Source organism: Hyperolius riggenbachi, chromosome 3 (assembly GCF_040937935.1).
Source record: "Hyperolius riggenbachi isolate aHypRig1 chromosome 3, aHypRig1.pri, whole genome shotgun sequence".
In the NCBI taxonomy this organism is placed as follows: domain Eukaryota; kingdom Metazoa; phylum Chordata; class Amphibia; order Anura; family Hyperoliidae; genus Hyperolius; species Hyperolius riggenbachi.
In genome coordinates, this window is record NC_090648.1 from 437,981,789 (window position 1) to 437,994,858 (window position 13,070).

A 13,070-nucleotide genomic window follows, 5' to 3' on the forward strand; every position below is an offset into this window, starting at 1 on the left:
AAAGGTTATTATGCTGTTGCTTGCCTTTTAGAGCAGAGAGGAAGTTCTGAGTTCAGGGCCGCTTTAATAGACTTCTCCTCCCCAGCCTACACCTCCCTGACACTGCAGCTGTCCTTAGCAGGCTTTGGTGCTACATATCAATGGTTATGTACAAAGCACTTGAGAGGATCCAATGTAAAACTCGCACTGGGGCCCAGAGCTCCTTCGCTACACTACCGCTGCAGACTTATATAGATAGGTAGTTTATAATAACATTCAATTACAAAATGGTATGTGTAGCATTGTGGCATTTACGTTTCCCCTTCAATTTGTCTTTGCAGGACATTTTATCTACAAGGTATGACACGGGGAGATTTCCTGGCGTGGAGCACGGATATCCAGGCAGCGGCGTGCAGCGGTGGCAATATGTTACGTGACCAACAGCTCAGCCGGAAAGATATACCTATCATTGTGGACAGCTGCATTGCCTTCCTCACTCAGTACGGTGGGTGCTTTATTTCTGTTGTGTAGGAAAGTATGTAAAGACTTCTGAAGGCTATGCATTAGATTTAGTATCTCATTAATATAAGACGCACTTTTTCTTCCCCAAAACTGGGGAGAAAAAATGGGTGCGTCTTATATTCAGAAGATACAGCAAACATGGGTGCAGAGTGCGCAAGGAAGCACTTACCCATCCAGCCACCCGCATCCTTTTCTCCCTTAGCTGCTGATCATTGCAGCTGCCTGCCGCTGCCAATATACACCTCCTCTGTTCTTCGTGGCCTTCTCCGTACTCTCTGCTCGGTGGTTCTCTGGCATGTGACCTGTAACCCCAGTGCACGAGCACCACTGGACTCACGCATGACGTGCAGCGCACAAGCCAGGAAACTGAGCAGGAAGTATGGAGGATGCCACGAAGAATAGAGGACCTAGGGGTATATAGGTGGAGGCGACAGGCAGCTGCAATGATCAGCAGCTACAAGAGAAGAGGACCGCGGGGGCAGGACGGTAAGTGCTGCCCTGCACACTCTGCACCCATGTTTGCTCTATCTTCTGAATATAAGACACACCCACTCCCCCCCCCCCATTTTGGGGAAGAAAAAAATGCATCTAGAACAGCTGGAATGAGGTGGAGAGGAGCACAGTGGCAGAATCAGATGTAGTATTCAAGTGTTAACGTAGTGTAGTGTTAGTGCATTAAAGTGTAGTGTATTGTTAGCGTAGTACAGCTGGCCACACACGATACAATAAAATGATCCGATTTTACAGCAATTTGATAAAAACGATCGTATCTCCCGAAAACATCGAAAGTTTTTTTTTAATTCGACTGAAAAATAAGATCGGATTTCCCGTTTTTTTTGATTTATATTGATCCGGAATGCCAGATTGTATGTATGGTGTGTGTTAGATTGTCAATTTATTAATATACAAACCCTAGCAATTTTCTCAGTTTTTCCAATCATTCTTATCATAATTGGGGAAAAATTGAACGTGTGTGTGGTACATTGGTCATATTTTTGAAATGTTACAACCAGAAAAATTGATTGCAATTCTTAAATTGAACAGATATTTAAAAAAATGTATGGTGTGTGGCCACCTTAAGTGCAGTGCAGTGCAGTGTGGTGTAGTGCAATGCTGTGTAGCTTAGTTGGTGGGGCAGCAGGGATTAGTGTAGTGTAACTGGTGGGGGCAGTAGGGATTAGTTTAGTGTAGTCAGTGTAGTGTAGATAGAGTAGCTAAGAGACAGTTTTGGGGGGGAGAAAGGTCCATAAGATGCTCCTGCACTATAGACGCATAAATGAGGTAGGCTGTTTAAAATTAAATGATAGAATTATATCATAATTATTTACCTCATTTACAGAATGCATATTTTGTTTCAATTTTTACAGTCAATAAGCTCTCTGGGTATTCTATAGTTAAGTTGAGAATGAAAAGACATGACAGTATTATTAACTGTACATCACAGTTTTAGTCAAAGACTCTTTTGTCCCTTTTGGCCACCTGACTATTATCTTGGTTGTTATACTATCTCCATACAGTGCAATAAGGATGAAGCCTTGTGTTTGTACAGGTCTCCGCCACGAGGGGATATATCGGAAAAATGGAGCCAAGTCTCGTATTAAGCAGCTGATGGACGAGTTCAGAAAGGACGCCCGAAATGTTAAACTTCGCATTAGCGACAACTTCATTGAGGATGTCACTGATGTCCTGAAGAGGTTTTTCAGGGAACTGGATGATCCCATCTTCACAACTGAACTTCATCCACAGTGGAGAGAAGCTGCAGGTAAAGAGGACATCTTCTCCATAGATTAAAGTCTTTAATTAGATTCTAATTGGCAAAGTAAAGTCATTTCTTGTGTCAGATGCACACACCTCTTTTTCTCCCTTTGCAATGCAGTGTGTTCTTTCTTCTTGGCTCAGGTGAAACTGGTCAGATGCACACACCTCTTTTTCTCCCTTTGCAATAAAGTAAAGTCATTTCTAAGCTGGCAAAATAAAGGCGTACCGACATTTTTTACTCGAGGTTCAAAAAAACTGATACTTGTTTAAGAAGGGGGAAGCCTCTAGAACCTCCATAGATTTCCCTTGTCCTCCTCCCGACCACTGCGGTTTAGATCCTCCTGAAATTTTGGACTCGAGGTTCAAAAAAACTGATACTTGTTTAAGAAGGGGGAAGCCTCTAGAACCTCCATAGATTTCCCTTGTCCTCCTCCCGACCACTGCGGTTTAGATCCTCCTGAAATTTTGGACCGCACTCTTCATGCAGTGTTGCCATGCTGCACCTGTACGACTATGGAAGCGCCTGCAATGTAGCCAGGAGCCACTCGTGAATGAATGGGTCCAGCTTAGTGTGCAGGCGCGGCCGTACTCAAGTAGTCACAGTATGGTTGCACTCGTGCATGAAGAGGAGCTCTTGTAGGCTTTCTTTTAGGGTTCTGCAAGTGGCAACGGTAGTCTGGAGGACGGTGTGGGAAGCCTACAGGATCTAGAGGCTTTCTTCTTCAAGGTTCACCAAGCTGCATGCATGTTTCGGGTGTGTGATCCAGATACTACAGCAGCCAAAGAGATTAGAAGGACTGCCTGGCAACTGGAATGGTTTATGAGGTGCTTCCAGTCTGTGCATGCAGCTGCATAAGACACTGTACTGTACACCTGTGGGAGCGGGCAAATCCCACAAAACGTGTCGCCCTTTCCTGTGCCCAATAAAATTATTATACTTAAACATCCTACCTGAGGAAAGATCATTACCTATGTTTATTCATTGCATACTACATTGGGGTGCCTCCTCCCATTTTGAGTATAAGCGAGTGTTTATTAATATTGTGTATTTATATCGAACTGACATCTAATATGTAGTGTTTATAGTTATGTCACTGATGATCTAATATCCATCAGTTGTAAAATAAATACTTTCACTTTTTTGAATTAACAGAACATACGGAACGGTCAAAGCGGCTGGAAAAATACATGGAGCTGATTAACCATCTTCCCAAAGTCAATCGAGCTACACTGGCTGCCCTGATTGGTCACCTCTACCGGTAATGCTCCATGTTTCACTCTTGTTGCCTCTTTGTCTCTTTAGGCACACTAAACTAGCACCAGAAGCTTCCTTTATCAGCAGTAAAAATATCCCATGTGGCTTTTATTACTGCTGGCAGGTGCATCACTGTGGGTTGTTTGTTTACTGAAGTGAGCAGAAACAAGACCTGGTCTCCCAGAATGCTCTGGGGCAGAAGGCTGTAGAACTAAACAGCCTAGGCTAAACATAACTGGGAGGGCAGGGTCACATACCAATATACTGCAATATACAAATATAGGAAGTGTTTCTGATAATGAAACCAGGGTATCCTGAATAATTTTTCAAAGGTTAAGTTTCTAAGGTTTTTATTAGAGTAATAAAAGTACAGAAGGATACACACCAGGCAGGGGAGGTGGCATCAATGTATAGTTTAAAGAAATAGCAGGCAGGCATGGGCTTTCGAGTAGAGTACTACTCAAATTTGGAATTCAAATGAAGTCTAATGAATTCACGTGTGACCGCGGGATGGGAGGTTAACTTACCCAGAAGTCTTTGGTCCCGTCTGCGTTTCATTACGAGTCATAGATTTAATGAAAAGCTGCGTTCCATGACTAACTACCGCACTTCCTCCTTCCGGCTTGAAAGAGGAAGCGCGGTAGTCGGTCTTGGAACGCGTATTTCATCACACCTATGACGCGTAATGAAACGCAGACGTCCTGAAGAATCTGGGTAAGTTGACCCCCCTATTCCCCGGTTACACCTGAAGTCATTAGACTTGAATTTGAATTCCAAATCCAAGTAGTGCTCTACTCGAAAGCCCCTGCCTGATAGCAGGTACATTGAAAAATCTCACTTTCATCAAGTACAAAACATCCAACAAATAAACTAGTATAACTCAAAAATATCCTGACTAATTAATTACATTCTTCTCTATGTCGTTGCGGGGCTTCTTCAAAATACGAGCGCAGAGGATAGAAGGATTCTCGGCTGAGAATATGGTGTGTGCACAGGTGTTCCCAATGCCACTTAAAGATCCAGCATAGTGTGCTTTGCCCTTCCTCCCACCCCGTAACAAGTACAGTACAGTTTGAGCTCATCCCTGATGTTCTACACAAATAAAGCATGTGTACACACCCTTAAAGCGGAACTGAAGATTCGTTAAAAACAAAGAGTTTCACTTACCTGGGGCTTCCCCAAGCCCACTGCAGCCATGATGTCCCGCGCCGGTCCTCTACGATCCTCCGTTCTCCTGCCGCGGTGCAGTTTAGTTACCGCCGACTTGTAAGTCGATGGCAACTGCGCCTGCTCAGCCCTGGCCACGCGTACCCTTCTTCGCATTACTGTCCTGCAGCGGATGGTAATGCGCCCCACTGGTGCCCAGTGCAGTATACTTTACCTGTCTGTGTTAGCCGCTGGCTACATCTTCATACACGTGTCCACGTGGTTGATGTATGGGCACATTAAGGCTGTCCACAGATCAATCTCCAGTCATATCAGGGCCTGTGGGAAACTGTGGGAAAATCTTCTCTTTCCATTCTCTACCTCCGTTTATCAGTATCCCCCACGTGTCACCAATCATATGCCGCTAAACTAACATCTCATTTTACAAATCCATGTTCATTTAGTTGTATGTAAAAAGATGAGTGCGTCCCTTTATACTGTCAATAAACCTTCCTTGTTTGGATGAAACATTATAATGGAATACAATCTTCTGTCATTTTCCAGGGTCCAGAAATGTGCCGATCTCAACCAGATGTGCACCAAGAATCTGGCACTATTATTTGCCCCGAGTTTGTTTCAAACGGAGGGCAAAGGGGAACATGAGGTGAAGATCATGGAGGATCTAATCGACAATTATGCCAGTGTGTTCTCCGTAAGTGGCATCTCATTTATTCTTATATTTATGTTTCAGGGGTGGGTTACGGGAGCTGGGCTGCCTTTCTGCTTGTACTGCTTTATGGTTTCGTTTCAGATGCAATGAAAAATGGAACAAAAGTAGAGCACTTACCCAAAGCAACCAATCAGTTTCATTCAGGTGATGTACATAATTGGTGGCTCTGGATATCTGTTCCACTTCCTGAATGAAACTAGGATTCTGATTGGTTGCTATGTGCAACTGCTCCAGATTTTAGGGCAGGTCGCAAGACCTACATGTATGGTTCTTAGATTAACCATACAGGCTCGCCTGAATTGCACTGCCATTGATGCTCAGAGCACCCAGGTTACATTTCAGCCTGTTCTGTTCCACATATTGCACCTTGCATTTGATGCACTTGCCATCTTTGCGGCAACATCCATGTTGCCTGATGAAACCAGTGTTTGGAGATACTAGACAACTGCTCCCTGACAACTACTTGTAGGACATCATTGTCTGCAAAACAGTGGCCCCAACTCACCAAAAGTGTTGGATTTGTAGTCATTAATCAGTTTCGACACAAGCTAAATTACTGGTGGAATGTACGAGGTTGCAGGCTAACTACTCTAGCTGAAGAGTTACAGGCGATGGGCACCATCACCACAGGAATTACCACAGGTATCCAAGCCATATTGTGCCACAGAATTATTGCCCTTCTTCCACAGGAACCATATGGTCTACCTCTGTCCATGACCATTACCTTTCATGTTTTTTCATGTGCTGCACTGTGGTAGGAGCTTAGATAATGCTACAGTAAGCCTTGGGCCCACTACATTGATGTAGGGGCCTAGATAGCACTTCAGTCAGCCTTGTTCCCACTGCATTGAGTTAGGGACCTATATAGTGATACAGTTAGCCTTGAGCCTGCTTCATGGAGGTAGGGTCCTCGATAGCTCTACAGTCAACCGGTGCCCGCTGCATTGAATTAGGAGCCTAGATAGTTCTACAGTCAGCCTTGTGTCTGCTGCATTGAGTTATGGGTCTACATAGTGCTACAGTCAGCCTTATGTCCACTTTATTGAGGTAAGGCTTAGGTAACGCTACAATCAGCCGTGTGCCTGCTGCATTGAGGTAGGGGCATAGATAGCTCTAGTCAGCACTGTGACCGCTGCATTGAGGTAGGGGCCTAGATAGCGCTAGTCAGCTATGTGCCTGCTGCATTGAGGTAGGGGCCTAGATAGCGCTAGTCAGCTATGTGCCTGCTGCATTGAGGTAGGGGCCTAGATAGCGCTAGTCAGCACTGTGACCGCTGCATTGAGGTAGGGACCTAGATAGCGCTAGTCAGCTATGTGCCTGCTGCATTGAGGTAGGGGCCTAGATAGCTCTAGTCAGCACTGTGACCGTTGCATTGAGGTAGGGGTCTAGATAGCACTAGTCAGCTATGTGCCTGCTGCATTGAGGTAGGGGCCTAGATAGCGCTAGTCAGCACTGTGACCGTTGCATTGAGGTAGGGGTCTAGATAGCACTAGTCAGCTATGTGCATGCTGCATTGAGGTAGGGGCCTAGATACCGCTAGTCAGCACTGTGACCGCTGCATTGAGGTAGGGGCCTTGACAGTACCACATTCAATCCTATGCCTGGCACTCTACTTTTTAGCCATGCTATAGAGGTGAGGAGCCCTGTATCGGAAAGTGGGTGAGAAGTAGAGGCTGCCCATGGCTCTGGCCTCCTTTATTAATGCCAAATTCAGTTTTTCTGCCAGGGCTGACTTGGGGGTTACAATACTAGGTTCAGTCCAAATAATTTCTGTAGGAGCCTCATATAATGCGGAAAGAAGAGAGATAATTAATCTTTTTAAAATGAGTTTATAATTACACTGATGATGAATAGACTTAATAAATTAGTGAAATGGTGTGGTGATGAATGTATGACAAATAAAGGATGAATGCTGCTTTATTCGCATATTTCGAACACAGGGAATACAGAATGCCTTTATGTGTATTCTTATTCTGAATATCATGCATGATCATTGCAACGAGTTGCAGTACACAAGTAAATCTCCAGCTTGGCCACCAGATGGCAGAAGAATGAAGCACATGAGACGAATGACACATTTCCATAGGAAAAAAATGCAAAGTATCTGCAAACATACAATGTACAATGAACATTCAGGTAAAAATGTACCCCCCAAAAAATATTATTATGAATAATAATAATGGTACTTATCCGTTAGCCGGGCACATCCGGCAGGTGGCGCTAATTACTATTCCCCCTCCAGGCCGACATGGATAGTAGGGAAAGCTGTAACTCTGGTGGAGTTTTGTCGCCACCTGCCGGATGCGCCCGGCTAACGGAAAAGTACCATAATAATAATTTGAGTTCAGTCACTCCCACTTTCCAGTTTTCGGTTTAACTTTGAGATATTTCTATACAATAATTAGAGATGGCAATGTGTTGCTTATAGCAAAGAGCTGCATCTGCATTAATGGACACCTGAAGTGAGAGGGATATGGAGGCTGCCATATTCATTTCATTTTAAACAAGGTCCTGCTGATCATTGGCCTCTAATACTTTTAGATATAGACACTGAACAACCATAAGGTGTGTGGTTTAGACACTGCTGATGCCAAAAAGATTAGTAGGTAAATATATTTTGGAGGCTCCCATAAATATGGCAGCCTCCAAAGGGGCATAACTACAAATCATGGGCCCCCTCCAGGCAAAACTTTGATGGGGCCCCTTGATGTTCCCAACCCTTCTCTTGCCTCCCCTTGGTGACCCTCACAGCCTGGGGCCCATCATAAAACAAGTGTGGCCATCAGCATCTTCACACTCATAACAAGTGTAGCCACAAAAACATCTGATCTTGTCCCCCCTGCAGTTGCAGAGGCTGCTGCACCCTAGTTACGCTTCTGCTCCATATCCCTCTCACTTCAGGTGTCCTTCAAAGCAGCCTGAGAAATATTATTATTTTCGGTACTTATCCGTTAGCCGGGCGCATCCGGCAGGTGGCGCTAATTACTATTCCCCCTCCAGGCCGACACGGATAGTAGGGAAAGATGTAACTCTGGTGGAATTTTGTCGCCACCTGCCGGATGCGCCCGGCTAACGGATAAGTACCTTTTTTTCTTAAATAAACCTCTCTCTAAGGCTTGGTGCACACATAGCAGAAAAGCTAGCATTGCGTAAAATGCATTTTATGCAGCAATGTTAATTAATGGGACGCAGAAAAAGAGGCGGAGCAGTGCGTTTTACTGTATGCATTTCGCAAATGCTGGTTTTGTTGAAAATTATGCAGGCCGGCTGCCAAAATGCACATAATGAAAGTCTGGTGACGCATATGCATAGCGTTTTAATGCGTTTTACATGCGTTTTTGGGGGGTTTTTAAATGTTGATGATGTATTTCCGCTTCCTTTTTACTTCCTGGTTATTTTGGATAAAGGGCAGGTTAAACAACGCATTCAAAACGCATGCAAAACGCAAATGTGTTTTCAATTAGCGGACCACAAACACACCAAAATGCACCAAAAATGCAAAAACAAATGCAGTCAAATTGCACCTGTGATATGCAGACGTGAAACGCAATAAAAACACAATTCAAATACGCAAATGCACCACCATAAAACACACCTTTTTCACACTATGTCATATGTGAACCCAGCCTTAGGCCCAGTGCACACCAAAACCGCTAGCAGATCGTCAAAACGGTTTTGGGAGCAGAGAGCCGATATTTGCCGGGTGCACACCGAGCGGATTTTGTATGTGATCCGCCGGCCGCATCCGCATCAGCATCCGCGTGGCTAATGTATCTCTATGGGCTGGTGCACACCGGCGGTTTGAGGTTTTAAGCAAACCGCAAACGTGCAGCAAGAGGCACGTTTGCGGCTTGCTTAAAAACCTCAAACCGCCGGTGTGCACCAGCCCATAGAGATACATTAGCCACGCGGATTTTCAAGCTGATGCGGCTGGCGGATCCGCCCAGTGTGCACTGGGCCTAACAGAGTTTTGTTAATTGTGCAACCTATAGTGTCGGAGCAGGCTTTTACTTATTTACAGGGGACTGCTTCATAGCCCTGTGTCCATATGGAAACCTCCATCTTCTTTTTCCCTTGCCACAGAATCCAGCAGTGTTTTCGTATATATTTGAGTCACACTTCTCCAACAAGCATGCAGCCAGTGGAGTCAAATCAGTTTGTATGGATTGGTGCATAGTTACAGAAAATCATATATTATTATTGTTATTATTATTTAGTATTTATATAGTGCCAACATCTTCCACAGCGCTGTACATAGTATACTGTCTTGTCACGTTGCTGTCCCTCAGAGGGGCTCACAATCTAATCCTTATCATAGTCATATGTCTTTGTAGTGGATGTATAATAGACTAGGGCCAATTTTTAGGGCAAAGCATATGAACTGCCCAGAGAAAACCCACACAGACACGAGGAGAATATACAAACTCAGTGCAGATAGTGCCCTCTTTGGAATTCTAACCAGGGACCCAACGATGCAAACCAAGAGCGCTAACCACTATGCCACTTTCAATTTGAAAATTAATTTCCAAATATCATTTGTGAATGTGAATTAAATGTAATAACTACAATTTAATAGAAACAAATGCATATTTATTTTCTAGATTGATGAAGAACAGGTGACTCAAATAGATTTAGAAAACAGCCTGATCACTTCCTGGAAAGATGTACAGGTGAGGTATTCAGAAAGGTATTCTACGTTATCCCTGCTATCTGTCTAAACTTCAGGTTACTGTGTTTAAATATGCAAATATCGACTTTCTTCAGTAAAGTCAAGCATGGCTTTGCCTCCTTCCATATTCTAAAGCCCGGTACACACTTTCAATTATGATTGGCCAATCACTCACCAATTTTACCATCTTCATGTAGTATGAGGGTTTTCCTACACAATCTGCTCCTAGAATTCAATATCTGTTGACTCTCATACTACATGGAGATGGTAAAATTGGTCGGGATTGGCCAATCATAATTGAAAGTGTATACCAGGCTTTAAACTGGATCTTTGTACAATCGGATTCGAACAACTAATGATTAGAGATGGTCAATGAAATGCTAATAATTCTGCCTTGTTTGCAACGTTAATGCAGTTTATATGAAGCTTTAGATGCGTATTAACAATCAAATTTCCTGAACAATCGACTGTTTGATCTGGAAGTGATCGTTCAGGCCCACCAACACAGAGGAAATTGATAACCAATCTGATCTGAGTAAAAGAATAATTAAGAAATTTGATATGATAGAACGATTGTCGATCTGGACTATTAATGGTATCTGAACATTCGTATGGTCAACCGCCCGAGAGATTGTTAATGGGCACTTTTATACTACGTACACACTGGCGACTATGGTCGTTTGAAACAGCTAATTAACGATCGTTCCGCCGACAATCGGGGAAAAAACTTTACCCAACGATCATTAACACGAACGACATCGGGAAGATGGAAATATCCAACCTGACAGATCGTATCTACCGACAATTGTCACAAAACTATAGTGTGTACAGACATCGGCCAAGAACAATCGTTACAAGGGCCAATGCACCTGCGTTGAATTCTGCCCAGCTTCAGTACTTCCTTTGTAACGCGGCCGTAAAGATTGTTACATTGCTCATTTCAATTATACTTTGTTTTCAAGTTAACAATCATATATTTGTATCTATTGTAACTCCATTTTAGTGTTTTTTTTTTACATTTTATATAAATATGTACGCAACATTTCCTTCTGATCGTTCTTTTCTGCGAGAACGATCGTTAAAATGTGTATGATGATCGCTGCATCCCATCGTTGCATTCCTATCGTTGCTGTATCGTTCGTCTTTCAATTATCGTTCCTAGCGAACGATTGTTATCGCAAGTGTGTACGTAGCATTAGAATTGGATCAATCCAATGCACTTCCTGCCAATTTTGATTGGACCAATCCCATGCTGCATATAATTTGCATTAAATCGACATGTAAGGTGAGTTATCAGCATCTTATTGACTATTTTTACTAATGATTGATACCTGCCAGTTTGATTACTAAATCAGCTGTCAGGCAACTAATCAATAGCCTTTTGAATCTTATTAGAACTGTACTTAGTTTCAGTTCAGCTCAGGAGAATGCTGCTTCCAGTTTTGCAAAAAAAAAAAAAAATTTAAAGTAAGAGGAATATGGAGGCTGCTATCTTCATTGCCTTATGAACAATGCCAGTGTGCTGGCTGTCATGCTGCTTTTATTGTTTTTGAGTCTGCTAAACACCTGCTACACACATGCAGCCAGTGGAGTCAGACCAGAGTCAAAGCATCTGATCTGCATGCCCATTCTGGGCCAGTGAGAGGCAGGGCAACATCAATGGAGATGACCACCTCTGTATTCCTCTCACTTGGTTTCACGTGAAGTCAGAAATCATGCTCATTTCTTAGGAGTTTTAGAAAGGAACATGAGTGCAGCTTGGCCCATGCAAACAAAGCAGCCGCTTGGAGCCTCACCCATAGCAGTGGCCTCCCGTGCTGTCAGGGTCAGCCTGCCTATGACTTGTTTGGACCTCGCTGCCTCACCTTCACTCACGCACAGACCTCAGATCAATAGCTATGAGAACGGAGGGTAGAGTAAGCAGTGACCATGGAGTACACTGCAGATGCGGAAGTGAGGTCATTGGTCACTTCCTGCATTTGGAGTGTGCTGCATGGTTACCGTACGCTGTTCTCCTCTGATAAGCAGATCTGTCAGTGTTGGGGATGGGGAGGCAACAGGAAGCTACATACCCCCACTGACACTAATGCCCTATACCAGGGACATCGTACCTATACTGGAGGGAAACACAAAATTATTAGCAGCACCCCTGAAAAGGAAGCAGATATCTGACACTCATGTCAGATAAATGCAGCAATATAACCTAACCTAACATACATTTCATGTAAAAGTGTTATACTGGGATTGGATAGCAGGATAATCATTTAACGAATGGATTATTTTCTCTAAACAGCTGTCACAAGCCGGAGATCTTATTATTGAGGTTTACTTGGAAAGGAAAGAACAGGACTGTTGTGTCACGTTGAAGGTGAGTGAATCTGACGTCACGTACGAAGCATCACATTTCTATCATTTGTTTCTCCATCATTCTGTGAGGTTCCTTTGGACACAGATTCAAGTTTTAGTTGTGTTCCTTCAGATTTTAGAGGCTTTCTGTTTTTTTAATCATGTTCCTCTTTAAAGAGAACCCGAGGTGGGGTTCTGACAATGCTATCCGCATACAGAGACTGGGTCTGCCTATACTGCCCAGCCTCTGTTGCTATCCCAATCCCCTCTAAGCCCCCCTGCACTCTGCATGTCTCAGCGGGCTGTGTTTACCTATGTACTGTCAGTCTCGGCGCTCCCCCCTGCCTCCTGCATAGCTCTGGTCCCCGCCCGCGTCCTTTCCCTCCCTACTGATTGAAGGGAAGGGACGTGGACAGGGACCGGAGCTATGCAGGAGGCGGGGGTAGAGCCGAGACTGACACTACAGAGGTAAAACACAGCCCGCACAACGTTGCTGTGATTAATGGGGGATCGCAGAGCGCAGGGGGGGCTTAGGGGGGATCTGGATAGCAGCAGAGGCTGGGCTGTATAGGCAGACCCAGCCTCTGTATGCGGATAGCATTGTCAGAACCCCACCTCGGGTTCTCTTTAACTGACCACTATCATGAAAAATTGAAACATTTAAA

General features: G+C 44.0%; 1 protein-coding gene across 3 annotated transcripts in view; it reads left to right on the forward strand.

Annotated features, from left to right (window-relative positions):
- Positions 1-13,070, forward strand: part of ARAP3 (ArfGAP with RhoGAP domain, ankyrin repeat and PH domain 3) — a 224,267-nt gene that overhangs the window by 174,509 nt on the left and 36,688 nt on the right. For all 3 annotated transcript variants that reach the window (XM_068277706.1, XM_068277705.1, XM_068277707.1), the window contains exons 20-25: positions 321-484; positions 2,051-2,263; positions 3,413-3,518; positions 5,225-5,372; positions 9,992-10,060; positions 12,353-12,427. In XM_068277706.1, coding sequence (XP_068133807.1) covers positions 321-484; positions 2,051-2,263; positions 3,413-3,518; positions 5,225-5,372; positions 9,992-10,060; positions 12,353-12,427 — 775 coding nt within the window. The remainder of the gene's footprint in view (positions 1-320; positions 485-2,050; positions 2,264-3,412; positions 3,519-5,224; positions 5,373-9,991; positions 10,061-12,352; positions 12,428-13,070) is intronic.